General features: G+C 34.2%; 1 protein-coding gene across 1 annotated transcript in view; it reads left to right on the top strand.

Annotated features, from left to right (window-relative positions):
* LOC126883297 (cysteine and histidine-rich domain-containing protein morgana) overlaps positions 1-13258 on the top strand; it is a 37776-nt gene extending 24518 nt beyond the window's left edge. Inside the window, exons 5-6 of the mRNA XM_050648659.1 lie at positions 2281-2475; positions 12833-13258. Of these exons, the coding sequence (XP_050504616.1) occupies positions 2281-2475; positions 12833-13021 (384 nt within the window). The 3' untranslated portion in view covers positions 13022-13258. The remainder of the gene's footprint in view (positions 1-2280; positions 2476-12832) is intronic.
* The last annotated feature ends 672 nt before the right edge of the window (positions 13259-13930 follow it).

Consider the following 13930-nt stretch of genomic DNA (forward strand, 5'->3'; position numbering starts at 1 on the left):
AACAGTTAAGTCAAGACTTTAAGGATTGATAGTTTGTGTTTAGCCAATACAAACCAATCAATACAATTTTGAAAATTGTAATCATTTTGGATATTATCATTATTTTAGTAATATTACAAATACAGTAGACTCCCGTAAGTTAGGCCACGGTTAGTTCCGTCTCCGCTTAGTCCGGCCGGCTCTCTGCCTGTAGCGGCCACCAATTTTTTCTGCAAGATTTAAAAAATCATCGGTGACCTAAACTTCTGCCCAGAAAACCTGTGCACCCCGAAAGAAAAATCTGCTGCGTAGTTTAAAGTCAACAAAGAGATGATAACGGTCGCCTTGTGTTCAAATGCTTCGAGCATCCACAATGACCCCTATTTGTCATTGTCATCGCAGTTTTCGGCGATACTTCCTCTGGAAGCACTTAATGGCCCCTTGATCTATCGGCTGTTGAAGACTGGGAACAGCAGTTTAACTTCTTTTTCATCGTCACACTGAATATCTTCCTGGTGAGTAAGTGCGTTGTCAGGAAGCAGAAGTGCTTTGATGGGCAGTTTTAATTTTGTCAAATATTTTTTTTACTTTATGAACAAATTCCTAAACGAACTATTCCCTGAACAAATATGTGTCCACCCACGCTGATTTCTGCGACCGATAATACACTGGGAGAGTTTCCACGTTTATGTTGTTAAAATCTTGGAAAAAACTTTGGCCAAATCTAGAAGATAAGATTGACCAAGCAAACACTACAGCAGATGAGCCAAACAACATTCTTGTTAACGAACCTGATGACAATGCAGCTCTATTGCACAACCTTCAGCTACTACCCAACTGTGGTCCCATTGTTGAAGAAGATGTTTTGGAGTGGATCAAGTTTGAAAAGGAGCTACACAACGAGGTTTTGAACGAAGACGAAATCGCCGAGTGTGCCATTCGCCAGGAAAATGAGAAAGTTAACGACGCAGATGCTGCTTAGATAGAAGAGGAAGATGAAGAAAATAAAATAAGCCACGTTGAAGATAAAGCAGCTTTGCAACTGGCAGCTACCTATATCGAACAGCAAAAAGAAGCAACTGCCATCGATATAATCTTTATTAAAAAGTGGCGTGACTTTGCACATAAAAAATCATTAAAAAAGATAAAAATAGAAGATTTTTTTTAAGCGTTTACGAAGCCAAACCGCCAATGTATAATATTTTTAAATATTATTAGGCCTACTTACAATTCTGTAACTTTGTTTTGTAGTGTTTTGTAACCTTCTGTGTTTTCATATGTGTTAAATAATAATATACACCCATACCTCGCTATACGGCCGCTCTGTATACGGCATTTCGCTATAACGGCCCCATGTTGTCATTCTCGAGCAAACGCAATCTCAATGCACACTCTTTTCTATTTCCACTTGTTTATGCATAATTTGAAAATAAAATGAGATGAGGCCGCATCTAAGCAATATCTTAACATTTTAAATGGAATTATAGAAAAAGGTGGTTATAAACTTGAACAAGTGTTTAAAGTAGACAAAACAGGATTTGTTGGAAGCAAATGCCTGATAGCACGTACATTTCAAAAACCGAAAAATCTGCGCCTGGTTATAAATGGTCTAAAGAACGATTAACTTTGCTACTTGGTGCAAATGCCACTGGTGATTTTAAGCTAAAACCACTTCAAATTTGTCCAAAAATCCAAGGCCTATTACAGGACTAAATAAAAATCATTTACCCGTTATATGGAGATACAACAAGAAAGCTTGGAGTTTGTAGATTATTTTTAGTTTTTGGAATCTATTATTATTTTATATACCAGTGTATGTACTTTGTTATGTATTTTTGATTTAAATAAAATAAACAGATAAAATGAATTTTTAACGGTAAACCATGTAACATATTTAACAAATTTGGAACCGATCCCATTAATTTTTATGAATTTGTATTAGAATGATTGATTCGTTATACGGCATTTCGCTTTGCGGCCATGTTTCGTGGAACGTATCTAGGCCGTAAAGCGAGGTATGGGTGTATGTCAGAGTATCCCTCTGTGTTGTATTCTACAGAATGTGCAAGTGTTTTGTGTTTGCTAGATCCGTACACACAATAAATGGGCACTTTTTAGGTAGGCATCGGTTAGTTCGGCCACTTTTAATTTGTTCCAGTCCCGAGGTGGTCGAACTTACGGGAGTCTACTATATACCAGTTACATTAGAAGTTTTTACTTCATGCAACTTTTTTTAAAACTATAGTATACAGCCAAGCAATGGAAATTATCTCTTTACAAAATATTTTTTATTTTGTGCAGGCGGCAGGTGATGAAACTGTACAATGTCGGTGGGATTTTCATCAAACCGGCTCCCACGTGGTTGTCTCAATTTATGCCAAAGAGTATTGTCTAAAGGAGAGCATAGTTAAGCTTAATCCAGTAAGGATGTATGCCAAACTGGTCTTCCCACAACAGTCTAATGCAAGTTTTCTTCTTGATAATGAGCTAAAAGGGGTAAGTGATAGTATTTTTGTAGATCATATGTTTTTTGTTTTTATCCAACTAAGAAAGTAAAGTATGTGTATATCATATATATGTAAGTAAAATAGTATAATTGTCAGAGATTTGATCTCTAATAACGAGACCAACAAGCTGAATTGTGTTGAGAATGCCAATTTTGGTACTCCAAAAAATTTGCAAAAAGTTTGCCAGTCCTGGCCATGGGCTCCACTTTAACTCCCCTCACAGGGGAAAACGGAAAACATCGATTTACCAAGAATCTGTACGCCGTAGAAAAAAATGTTTCAAACAAAAATGCATGGACAGGTCGCTGTGGAATAGGCAAAAAAAAATTTTTCGGAAATTTCAAACGGGCTAGTAAAAAAAAGTTTTGTATGGTAGTCCTAATACTGTGTACCAAACATAGGCCGAATTAAAATATTTTTGACCGGGCCCCCGGGGGCCTAAAAAAATTATTTTTTTTTTGCTTTATTTTTGGGGCGGGCTAGTGTCCAAAATATTAATATCGATGCTACTATCTCGTAAAGAAATTTTCATCATGATCTAAAAAAATTTAACCAGCCCCCAGGACTAAAAATATAAAAGAGGGGTAAACAATTCATATGTATTTACTATTTTTGCGCTGTGAACTGTGCAGCTCTTTGCTTGAATCAATATTTGGCACGAAAGGTTGTTACATTGAACTATTATGGACATATTTAACATTATTTTGTATATTATTATTTATTTAACCCAGAACTCATCACGATGATGTAGCTGCATGGCGAATTCCACCCGCCCACTATGAGCTGTATGTAATCTTCTGCATCGAAATTGATTTAGGGATTTGGGATACTATGAAAAAGCAATTTTTTACCAGCCTTCCTATATTTTAAAATTTTTCTGGCAGCAACCTCTCTAATACGTTAACGTGAATCTGTTAACATACAAATTTGAATGACTTCCGTTTCCGCAAATTAAGCATTGTCTTGAATAACTTTATTGATAATTGATGAGACATACTTGGAAAATCTCTCGAGGCCTGTATTAATTTCCATAGATGCCTGGCACCATATTTTAATCTTGTCTGAGTTTTTATCTCAAACCTCATACAAGAATATACTTGTCTTGTAATCCAAACTCAGCTAAAATCTTATAAGCTTTCACAAGGATCAGTTGCAGCTACATAAACTCTAAGAATGCGGTCCACTGTCGTGAACCAACGTGTTTGTGCCATCTTCTCTGGACTTCTCTCTGTCAAACTTTGAGAACATATTCCATCTCAAATTATTATTACTTATTATAATAATTGAAGAAAACTATATAATTATATATTTTGAATAAATACTGTTGATCTGGACTTAGATCATTTTCGTTTACAAGAGGCAGGATAGCTTCTATGGGTTTAAATTTAATAACAGGCATTTTTCCCAATTGGGAAGAGGGGATCCAATTAGCTCAGAATATGAATAGGGATCTTTTGTGTGGGCATCTAGCTTTTGCAGCAAATATCGCAAGGCAAGTTCAGTAGCGTGCAACGGGCATACATTCCGCTGTAATGGTTTATGCACTCGCCTTTCTATAATTCCAATGATTTCACCTTCCAGCCGTATTGACAATTGTACCATCACATCTCATAACACTTAAACTGCTTAGATCTATGTTATGGCTTTGTAAGTAATAATAGATATTCCTTTGACAATATCTATGACAGGAGACTGGCTAAGATCTAAGTACCCAAAATATAAATTACCGGGTCCTTCGATTAAAGCTATATGGTCTTCAGTTTTCATGATTCGTCTCGCGTTTCCGAAGACCATGGTTTGATATTTTCTTTCATCACAGTATAGCCCTTTAATTGACTTGTTTAAATTTTTATTCTCGCTCTGGAGTTGCCGTCTGTTTTCCTTAACTCCTCTCCGAATTTTATTTTTGTCGATGACCAACGTTGTATTATCTTTGAAAATTTGCTTTAGATCTTCTAAAACGGCATTTAAAAGCTTTAGTATTTTTTCCTGTCTTTATTATCTCTTTATTATTATCTTTATTATTTATCTCTCGCTTAACAATAGAATATGACAACAGAAGCTTTTTTAATAGCCCCTAGCATTTTTTTAACAAAATAAAAATTCTTTAAGGGCCGGGGGCCCGGTTAATTACTTTTTAAGCCGGCCCAAATTTGATATAGAGTTATATAAATAGTAGTTCCAACTTTTAGCCACTAGCCTTGTACAATAAAATTTTGACCCAAAAAAAATTTTTAAGGGCCAGGGGGCCCGGTTAATTATTTTTTAAACCGGCCCAAATTTGGTATATACCGGTATATAAATACTAGTCACAACTTTTGGCAACTAGCCGTATAGAAAAAGTAGAAAAAAAATTTTTCGGCCCGGCCTACTGTGGAACTTTCCATTATTAGAGTCTAATGTTCGAAATATTATCACCAAATGAAAACTTTCACATTCATTCAAAGCGCTAAATGTGTAGAAACCCTCACCCCCCCTGGAGTCTATTCTGCTGTTATTTAGAGCTTTTTCTATCACCCATATCTCAACACTATCGAACGCTTTTTCATAGTCTACAAAGGCTAAACATAAATCTACGTTGTATAGCGATACGCTTTAATTACTATGTTTGCTAATTTTATTTTCTTAATTTTTAATAACTTTTCTCAAAACGAAACAACATTAGTCATTTAAAATTCACATGTAATACACAAACCATATGCCAACAAGGGCCGTTGATTTCGAGAAACGAAAATGTATCCCTAAACAGATTGTATAAACTTAATGTTTTTTTCAAGGAAACACTAATTGATTACGATTCCAGATTGCCACACTCTTCATGTCAACTTCTTAAAATACAAAAAGGTTCTCATCTTTTAAAAGGCAGATGCAGTAATTTACGGCCCTTCTGGCCATATAGATCTTTCGTAATCCAGACTCAGTAGTCTGTATTTCATTTTATCCACTTCTTCAACATATTCATTTTTATATTGGGATCCTTGTTATGACTTTACCCCTCTAACTGATAACGATGGTTTTTGTTTATTGTTAAACCAAACTGTTTCCCAGTATCACAAATAGTGTTTAGTAGCGTCTGCAGATCTTCTCACTTTCAGCGTTAATGACTGTATCGTCAACATAACGAATGCTATTTATATTTTCACATTTATCTTGATCCCTTCAGTACAGTTTTCACATGCTTGTATAAATAACTCTTCGAAGTACATATATTATATTAAATAGTAATGGTGAAAGTACACTGCCCTGTCTCAGTCCTCTACTTATGGACTTTATGAAATTTATTTAATCTGAATAGACTTTATTTAAACGTCAATAGAACTCAGCTGATAATTTAACAACACTAATTCTAAAGCGGTATGAGGTTTATAGAAATATAGAGAGTACTTATACCATGATATACACACACCCAAACTTATATGGAATCATCTGATATTTCTTACTATTTCGTGCGAATTTAAAAAAACAAACACACGAAGTCAAACAATATTTATTTTAAAGCAATTTAATAACAAATACATAACAATTAAATAAAACAATAAAGTATTTAACAAACAAATTGAAAGTAGTTGTTTTAAAGTCAATAGCATACAAAATTTCAATGTAAAACGAATAGTGTTTAAATTGTTTTTATCTTTTTTTTTTGTATTTTGTGGTAGTCAGTGTTATCACCTCTAGTCCTTATGCAAGCTTCAGTTTGCGTGGGCACGCTCCTAATCAAATTATCAACATTTTGTTGTGGTAGGTTGCTCCAATTTTTCTTTTAAGCATATCCCACAAATATCTTAGAGGATCAAGCTCGGGTGAGCAAGCAGGCCACTCCAAACAGGGAATACCTTCTGCTTCAATTATGTCTGTAGTTGTAGTCACTCGAATGGTATGTAGAGGTCCGTTATCATGCAATAAAATTAAAATTTTCTCCTGTTGCACCTCTCCAGAGCCTGACTACAGGTGATCAACATACCTGTGAGCAGTTAAAGTTGATTGAATGAAAATTAAAGGAGTTTTTTTACGGATCACAATTCCTCTCCAGAACATTACACTTCCCCTTGTATATTTGTGAACAGATCTGACAGTTTTCGTTCTTGCTTGTCTTCCTCGACCTCTAAGTACACGATTTCATGGGTCATCTGATTTTACACAAATACTGACTTTTTTTGAAAATAGCACATTTTGTCAATTCCAGTTTTGGTGGTGAAGGCACCAATTTAGGCGATCAATATTGTGCTGCATGGATAACTGGGGAACCCATAACTGTCTCCTGCTGTATAATTCTTGGTACGAACTCTTCTTCTTATCGTTTCAACTGAAACAGTTACACCTGTAGCTTCCAAAAGCTGCCTTTGGAGCTGCAGGTGAGAAATGGTTGGGTGTCTTGCAGCTGATTGGACAATTAAACGATCTTGGAGAGCCGTTATTACTTTTGGCGACTTTCCCTTGCTTTATTTTTGATCTTTCCTAGTTCCTGTTACCTAGCATAAGTTTTGGACAGAACTCCCTGTATTACGCCTAGCTCTACAGCTATGTCCCTCTGAGAACATTACTTTTTCCACAAGACCAGTAATATTTCCTCGTTGTAAATTCTATAACCCCACATCAGGCATAGTTTCGTTTTTGGACGCAAAAGTTAGTTTATTTATTTTCGTTCAATTTGCAACTCAAGCAAATAACCTATACCGTACCGAGCTGTACTATCCGATTGTCTTATATATTTGTTTATTTTCAATAAAAACCTTTATTCTTCGCAACAATAACAAGTTTTTTCAAAAGAAATAAATATTACTTTGAAATACATGGTGATTCCATATAAGTTTGGGTGTGTGTATAGTACGTTCCTTAAAGGTAAAATTAAATATTTATATGGGAAATAAGCCACAATTAAAATGAAAAAAATAATTTTATTAACGTTTCGACGCCCAAATCGGGTGCCGTTGTCAAAATACAAAATATTATTAAAATAATGCCAATATTTATGAGTTGCGTTCCTGGGACGACTTACTGAAAGATAGTTCATTCAATTACCTGAAATCAATCCCAACTCAAGAATATCCGTCACAAAAAAATTATAGCATGTGATCTGTCTTTAAAAAGACAACCAAATGCAACGACAGTAAAATTCTCGCGTTAGAGATTTCATAGTAAATCACAAGGGAAACCAGGAAAAACCTGCGATACTATCCCGACATCGTAAGTATTTGGTCTTACATTTAATTTACTCAAAAAAAATAATACCAAATTCTGACTTGTAACATGTTTAATTATAAATAATATTAATAATACTAGTATATAAGTACAGTAGAACGTCAATAATCCGGATTAATTGGGACTGGACCCCATCCGGATTATCAAATTATCCGGATTATCGAAATTACCTCAAAAAAGGCCAGTATACACATTAAAGTACAACATACGTTTTAAAATTTTATGCTTTCTCTTGTACAGTAAAGTGTCTAGAGGTGAAATTAATCAAAACATTTTTTTATGTTTAAACACTGTATTGTAATTAATTTATAACAGCACCATGTGTACAGTAAAAACATCGGACACTATTTGGGCTTTTAAAAAATGTGTAAAATATTTTTGAACTGCGGTAGAGGTTCGTTTTTCGCAGCGAAGTTCTTAATTTATTTTAAAAGAATCATATATTTTTGCTAGATACAAATCCGGATTATTGACGGTCCGGATTTTTGACGTCCGGATTATCGACGTTCTACTGTAATACTAAAATATAAAATATGTACTAGCTCGATATTATTGACTTACTAATCTTGGTATTTTCTTTCTATTGACATTAGTAAATCACAATACTATGAAATCTCTAACGCGAGAATTTTACTGTCGTTGCATTTGGTTGTCTTTTTAAAGACAGATCACATGCTATAATTTTTTTGTGACGGATATTCTTGAATTGGGATTGATTTCATGTAATCGAATGAACTATCTTTCAGTAAGTCGTCCCAGGAACGCAACTCATAAATATTGGCAATATCATTTTAAAGTCTTCTACTTTAAAATGTATAATATATATCTGAATTGCCAATATAAATGAGTCAGATTAAATAAATTATTAGAAGAATTTTTTTACTTAGCAACAACATTTTTGTTTATTTTAATAATATTTTGTATTTTGACAACGGCACCCGATTTGGGCGTCGAAACGTTAATAAAATTATTTTTTTCATTTTAATTGTGGCTTATTTCCCATATAAATATTTAATCATAAAAATGCCACAAGGAAATAGCTTCAGAACAACATTAAAGGTAAAATATTGCAAAACCTCTAAATTTTAAAGAACCGCCTGGATTGACATGAAATTTGGTACACGCATAGCTAACATGTCAAAGAAAAAAAGTGATATTGTGCCGATGTGTGCTTTTGCCCTAGGGGCGAGTTTCACCACCTTTTGGGGGTGAAAAATATATGTTCGAAATAAGCCCGGAAATGGATAAAATGACTAATTCTAAGCAACTTTTGTTCTATAAAGTTTTTTCGTCAAGTTAATTCTTTTCGAGTTATTTGTGAGTAAATATGTTAATTTTTCTACAAAATAACCACGTTTTCAGACGGTTTTTCGCAAATAACTCAAAAAGTAAGTATTTGGTCGAAAAAAAAAATTTTTATCAAAAATATAGCACGTAAAAAAGTGAAAAACATGGTGTATATATTAGGTCACTATACTTAGTAGAAGCAGAGTTATAGCTAACGAAAAATAGGTTCGTATCGTCAAATTCCAAATCGTATATTTTAACGTGCCATAACCAAAAAACGAAACACTTTTTTGGGGAAAACTCATTTTAACTTTTTTATGTTTAAAAAATGCTTAGTTTTTGTTTTTTAAAAAAATTTTTAGTCCAAAAAATAAACAAGTTACGCTCAAAATAAAGTTGGTAACTTTTTTTGGTAAGAAATCGGTAAAATCACCCCCTAATTAGCATTTCAAATGAACCTAATTGTTACCACTTCACAAGTTTTTTACTCACGTATGTATTGGTCATATGATCTGTAAGTTTCATCGGTTCATAGTCCTTATTTTTGAAAGAGCTGTTGTTAAAAGGGCTTGAACGAGTCACGTATCACGAGTGTGTGCAAATTTATAAACACCGAATCTCAACCAATTTTTGTCTTACCGAAAAACAAAAAAATAGAAAATATTCAGAAAAGTAATGCCGACTTTTTTTATTGTTTAAGATTTTTGGTATCTCTAACAATTTTTAATTGAAAAAAAGAATTTTTTTCAAAATTAAAATTTTTAAAAATTTTAATTTAAAACCAAATTTTTTCAAAAATAAGCACTTTGAATCGATGAAACTTACAGATCATATTTATTATAAACACAACATAAGTAAAGTAACTTGTGAAGCGGTAACGATTAATTTCATTTAAATTACTAATTGGGGAGTGATCTTCCTGATTTTTTTTTTGCCAAAACAAAAGGGACCAACTTTATTTTGAGCGTAACTTGCTTACATTTGATGCTAGAAATATTTTTTTATAATAACAGAAATAAAGCTTTTTTTAAACACTTTAAGAAAGTTGTAATGTGTTTTCTAAAAGAATGCTTCATTATTTGGATATTTTACATTGAATTATTCTATTTGGAATTTTTCGAATATGAACCTATTTTTCATTATCTATAACTCTGCTTTTGCTAGGTATAGAGACCTAATATATACACCATTTTTTTCACTTTTTTATAGGCTATAGTTTTGTTAAGAATGTTTTTTTCGACAAAATGCTTACGTTTTAAAAACCATCCAAAAACGTGGTTATTTTCTTGAAAAATGAACATATATTCACTTGCAAATAACTCGAAAAGTATGGATTTGGTGAAAAAACTCTATAGAACAAAAGTTGCTTAAAATTAGCCAGTTTATCCATTTCGGGACATATCTTGGACGTATATTTTTTCACCCCCGAGATGGGGTGAAACTCACCCCCAGGTCAAAAGCACACATCGGCACCATAACATTTTTTTTCTTTTACATGTTTGGCTATGCCTATGCTAAATGTCATGTCAATCCAAGCTGTTCTTTAAAATTTACAGCAAAATCCGTGAAAGAATGTACTAATAATAATATTATTCTTCTTCTTCAAATGCAAATCCACTAATGGATGTTGGCGATCACATTTTCCATTAACTCTCTGTTTCTTGCAATGTGTATCAGAGATTGAATGTCGTTAATCCCTGTCCATTGCCTTATGTTTCGGAGCCAGGGCATTTTCTTGCGTCCTATTCCTCTCTTGCCTTCAATTTTACCCTGGATTATAAGTTGAAGGAACTGGTATTTTTCGTTTCGCATGATGTGACCCAAATATGCCGTTTTTCTTTTCTTGATGTTTTCGAAAAGCTGACGTTCTTGGTTGATTCTTTTAAGTACATCCACATTTGTGACTTTCGCCGTCCATGGTATCTTTGGGATACGGCGATAAAGCCACATTTCGAAGGCTTCTAATCTGTTTATATCCCTCGTTTTGAGTGTCCAGCCCTCTATGCCATATAGCAGCACCGACCACACGTAGCATTTAGTAAACCTTAGTCTCAGTGTAAGGTCGAACTCTGAGCAGGTCAGTACCTTCCTGAATTTTACGAAAGCTTGTCGAGCTTGCTCAATGCGACATTTTACTTCCCTGTCCGATGCGCAGTCTTCAAAAAGCCACGTTCCTAGGTATTTGAATTTGCTCACTCTCTCAATGGAGTTAGTATTCAGTGTTATGGTGGAGTTTTCAAATGCATCCAAGTTTCTGGAGATGATCATGAATTTGGTCTTTTTGGTATTAATCTCTAATCCCATTCGCTTACTGTATTCTCCGATTATAGTGACAAGTTGTTGAAGATCTGCTATGTTGTCGCAAATTAAGACAGCATCATCAGCATATCGTATGTTGTTGATCAATACTCCATTCACTTTGATTCCCATCTCTGCATCTTCCAAAGACTCTTGAAATATGGCTTCCGAGTAAATGCTAAATAAAAGAGGGGAAAGCACACATCCCTGCCGAACACCCCTTCTTATATGTATGGATTTGGATATAGAATTGTCTATTTTTAATTGTGCTGCCTGATACCAGTACAAGTTTTCAATGCATCTTATGTCTTTTTGGTCTATATCAAGCTTCTTGAGGATCTGCATTAACTTGTGATGTTGGACACGATCAAACGCTTTCTCGTAGTCTAAAAAGCACAGGAATACGGCCTTCCTCCGATCGTAACAATTTTGGACCAACACCTGTGTTGCTACTATTGCTTCTCTTGTTCCCAAACCTTGCCTAAACCCAAACTGAGAATCACTGATGTCCCATTCACATTTTTTGTATAATCTTTGATGTAGTATTGTTAAGAATATTTTTAAAGTGTGACTCATCGGGCTAATGAGTCTGTGATCCTCACATCTTTTTGCATTGACTTTTTTGGGTAGGGGAATAAATGTAGAGAGCAACCACTGCTGAGGATAGCAACCAGTTTCATAAATAAAATTAAATATTTTATGTAGTGCTGAAATTCCCCTTTCATCTAGTAGTTTGAGTATTTCTGAAGGGATTTCATCAGGTCCAGGTGCCTTATTGTTTTTTGAATATAATATTGCCTTTTCTATTTCCTCTTTAGTGATTGAAGGGCCAGTCAGCTGGTCGTCTGTATAAACTTCACTCATGGGTCTTTCGTCATGAAAGAGCTCCTGGATATAGTTTTCCCATATATGAATTTTCTCTTTTTCACCTAGCACTACCTGGTTATCCTGATTAACTATAATAGTTGGTCTTCGTTTTCTGTATATTCCAGCAGTCTCCTTAAGCTTTTTATGTAAATTCCGATCGTCGTACTGTCGTTGTAAATGTTCTAGATCGATACATTGTTGCTTAAGCCATTCATTTTTTGCTATTCTTATCTTTGCTTTTATTTGCCTGTTAATGTTTTTATACATATTGCTGCCATCTGGGTCATTCTTGTGTCGTCGTCGTTCATCCATTAGTAATAGTATTTCTTCTGTCATACATTCTTGCTTCTTGTTCTTTGGTTTGTACCCCAAGTTGCTTTTCATGATGTCTGTTACAGCACTTGTAATCGTATTCCATGTTGGTGTTAGATCTTCGGTAATGTTTGTCGTCAATATTTGAATTTGTGTGTTTATTTCATTACTTATTTCTGCTTGTATCATTGGATCTTTCAGTTTATCCAATGCGATCTGTTGTTGAGTTTCAGGCTTGTTTTTGCATGAAAGAGCGATCTTTATGACGGCCACTAATAGTACATGGTCAGAAGGCACATCTGCTCCAGGATATGTGCACGCTCTAATTATGCATGCTAATTATTATTAGATATACCAAAAACGTAAAATCTTTTTTGTTGCAGATTATTAATGTGGAAGCTAGTCAAGTAACTATGTACGGAACAAAAGTAGAAATAAAAATGAAGAAAGCCGAAGCGGGAAGCTGGAGTAAACTAGGCACACCTGTAACTGCAGAACAGGCCCAAAAAGCAGCAAATCCAGTAGGGAAAATTACGCGTGCCGTCGACGCTGTTGATCTAGATGATTTATAACTAAAGTGTAATCTAGTTTTTTGTACTTTTTTACATCATGAATGTAGACAACCTTGTAGTGAAAAAAACTTTATTTTTGCTAACTTTTTCAAGGAGTTGAGATTTTGGAATGTTATTTTAATATTTTATCACAGTTTTTATGTTAAAAATTCAGTTTTAAAGTATTTGCGACACATGCTAAGTTAAATATTAAATGTATAAATGTTAAAGCTTGAAATAAACAATTTTTTTAAATTATTTTTATTTGCTATTTATATCGTATTTTGTCTCCTTTTGGTTTCTTATTTTTATACTTACAATGGCAAATTGCTTATTTGAAATTGACTCCATGTTATTATGACTCTGTTTAACCAAGTCTAGAAAAAATAAAAAAAAAAGATTGAATTTACGGGAAAATTATTACAGGTATATCATAGGTTTAAGTCATAGGCCGAACAGTGTTAATGAAAGATATCTATCGAGATACTATCAGGTCCGCCCATTGACGATTTAAGTCATCATGGGGCCCTAGGCGGCCATAAGAAGTGGGCCCCTTTATACAATATAAAAAATAAAGATAAAAAATGAATAACCATTTTCAAAAAATGAATAACCATTTTCAATTTCGTTGCAAAACGAAAATACAGCCGAACCATATTCCAGTCCAATCAGAGAGTGCTGCAAGCACCTCTACCGGTTTCGAAACTTATTAGTCTCTCATCAGGAGGCACATATGCTGCCCTCCCCGATCCAACCAAAACAAACCCCAGCGTGCAGTCCCGAATTGCAACGAACGAAATGGCATAGATGCCCTAGCGGCAACTGCTAGCAAAAACTAAGTTTTCACTCTAATGGCATATAGCATATCCCACCAGAATGAAAACAATGGGAACCTTCTCTGGTTACACCTCCGAGGCTTCTACAATTTGC

Source organism: Diabrotica virgifera, chromosome 4 (assembly GCF_917563875.1).
Source record: "Diabrotica virgifera virgifera chromosome 4, PGI_DIABVI_V3a".
NCBI classification, from domain to species: Eukaryota; Metazoa; Arthropoda; class Insecta; order Coleoptera; family Chrysomelidae; genus Diabrotica; species Diabrotica virgifera.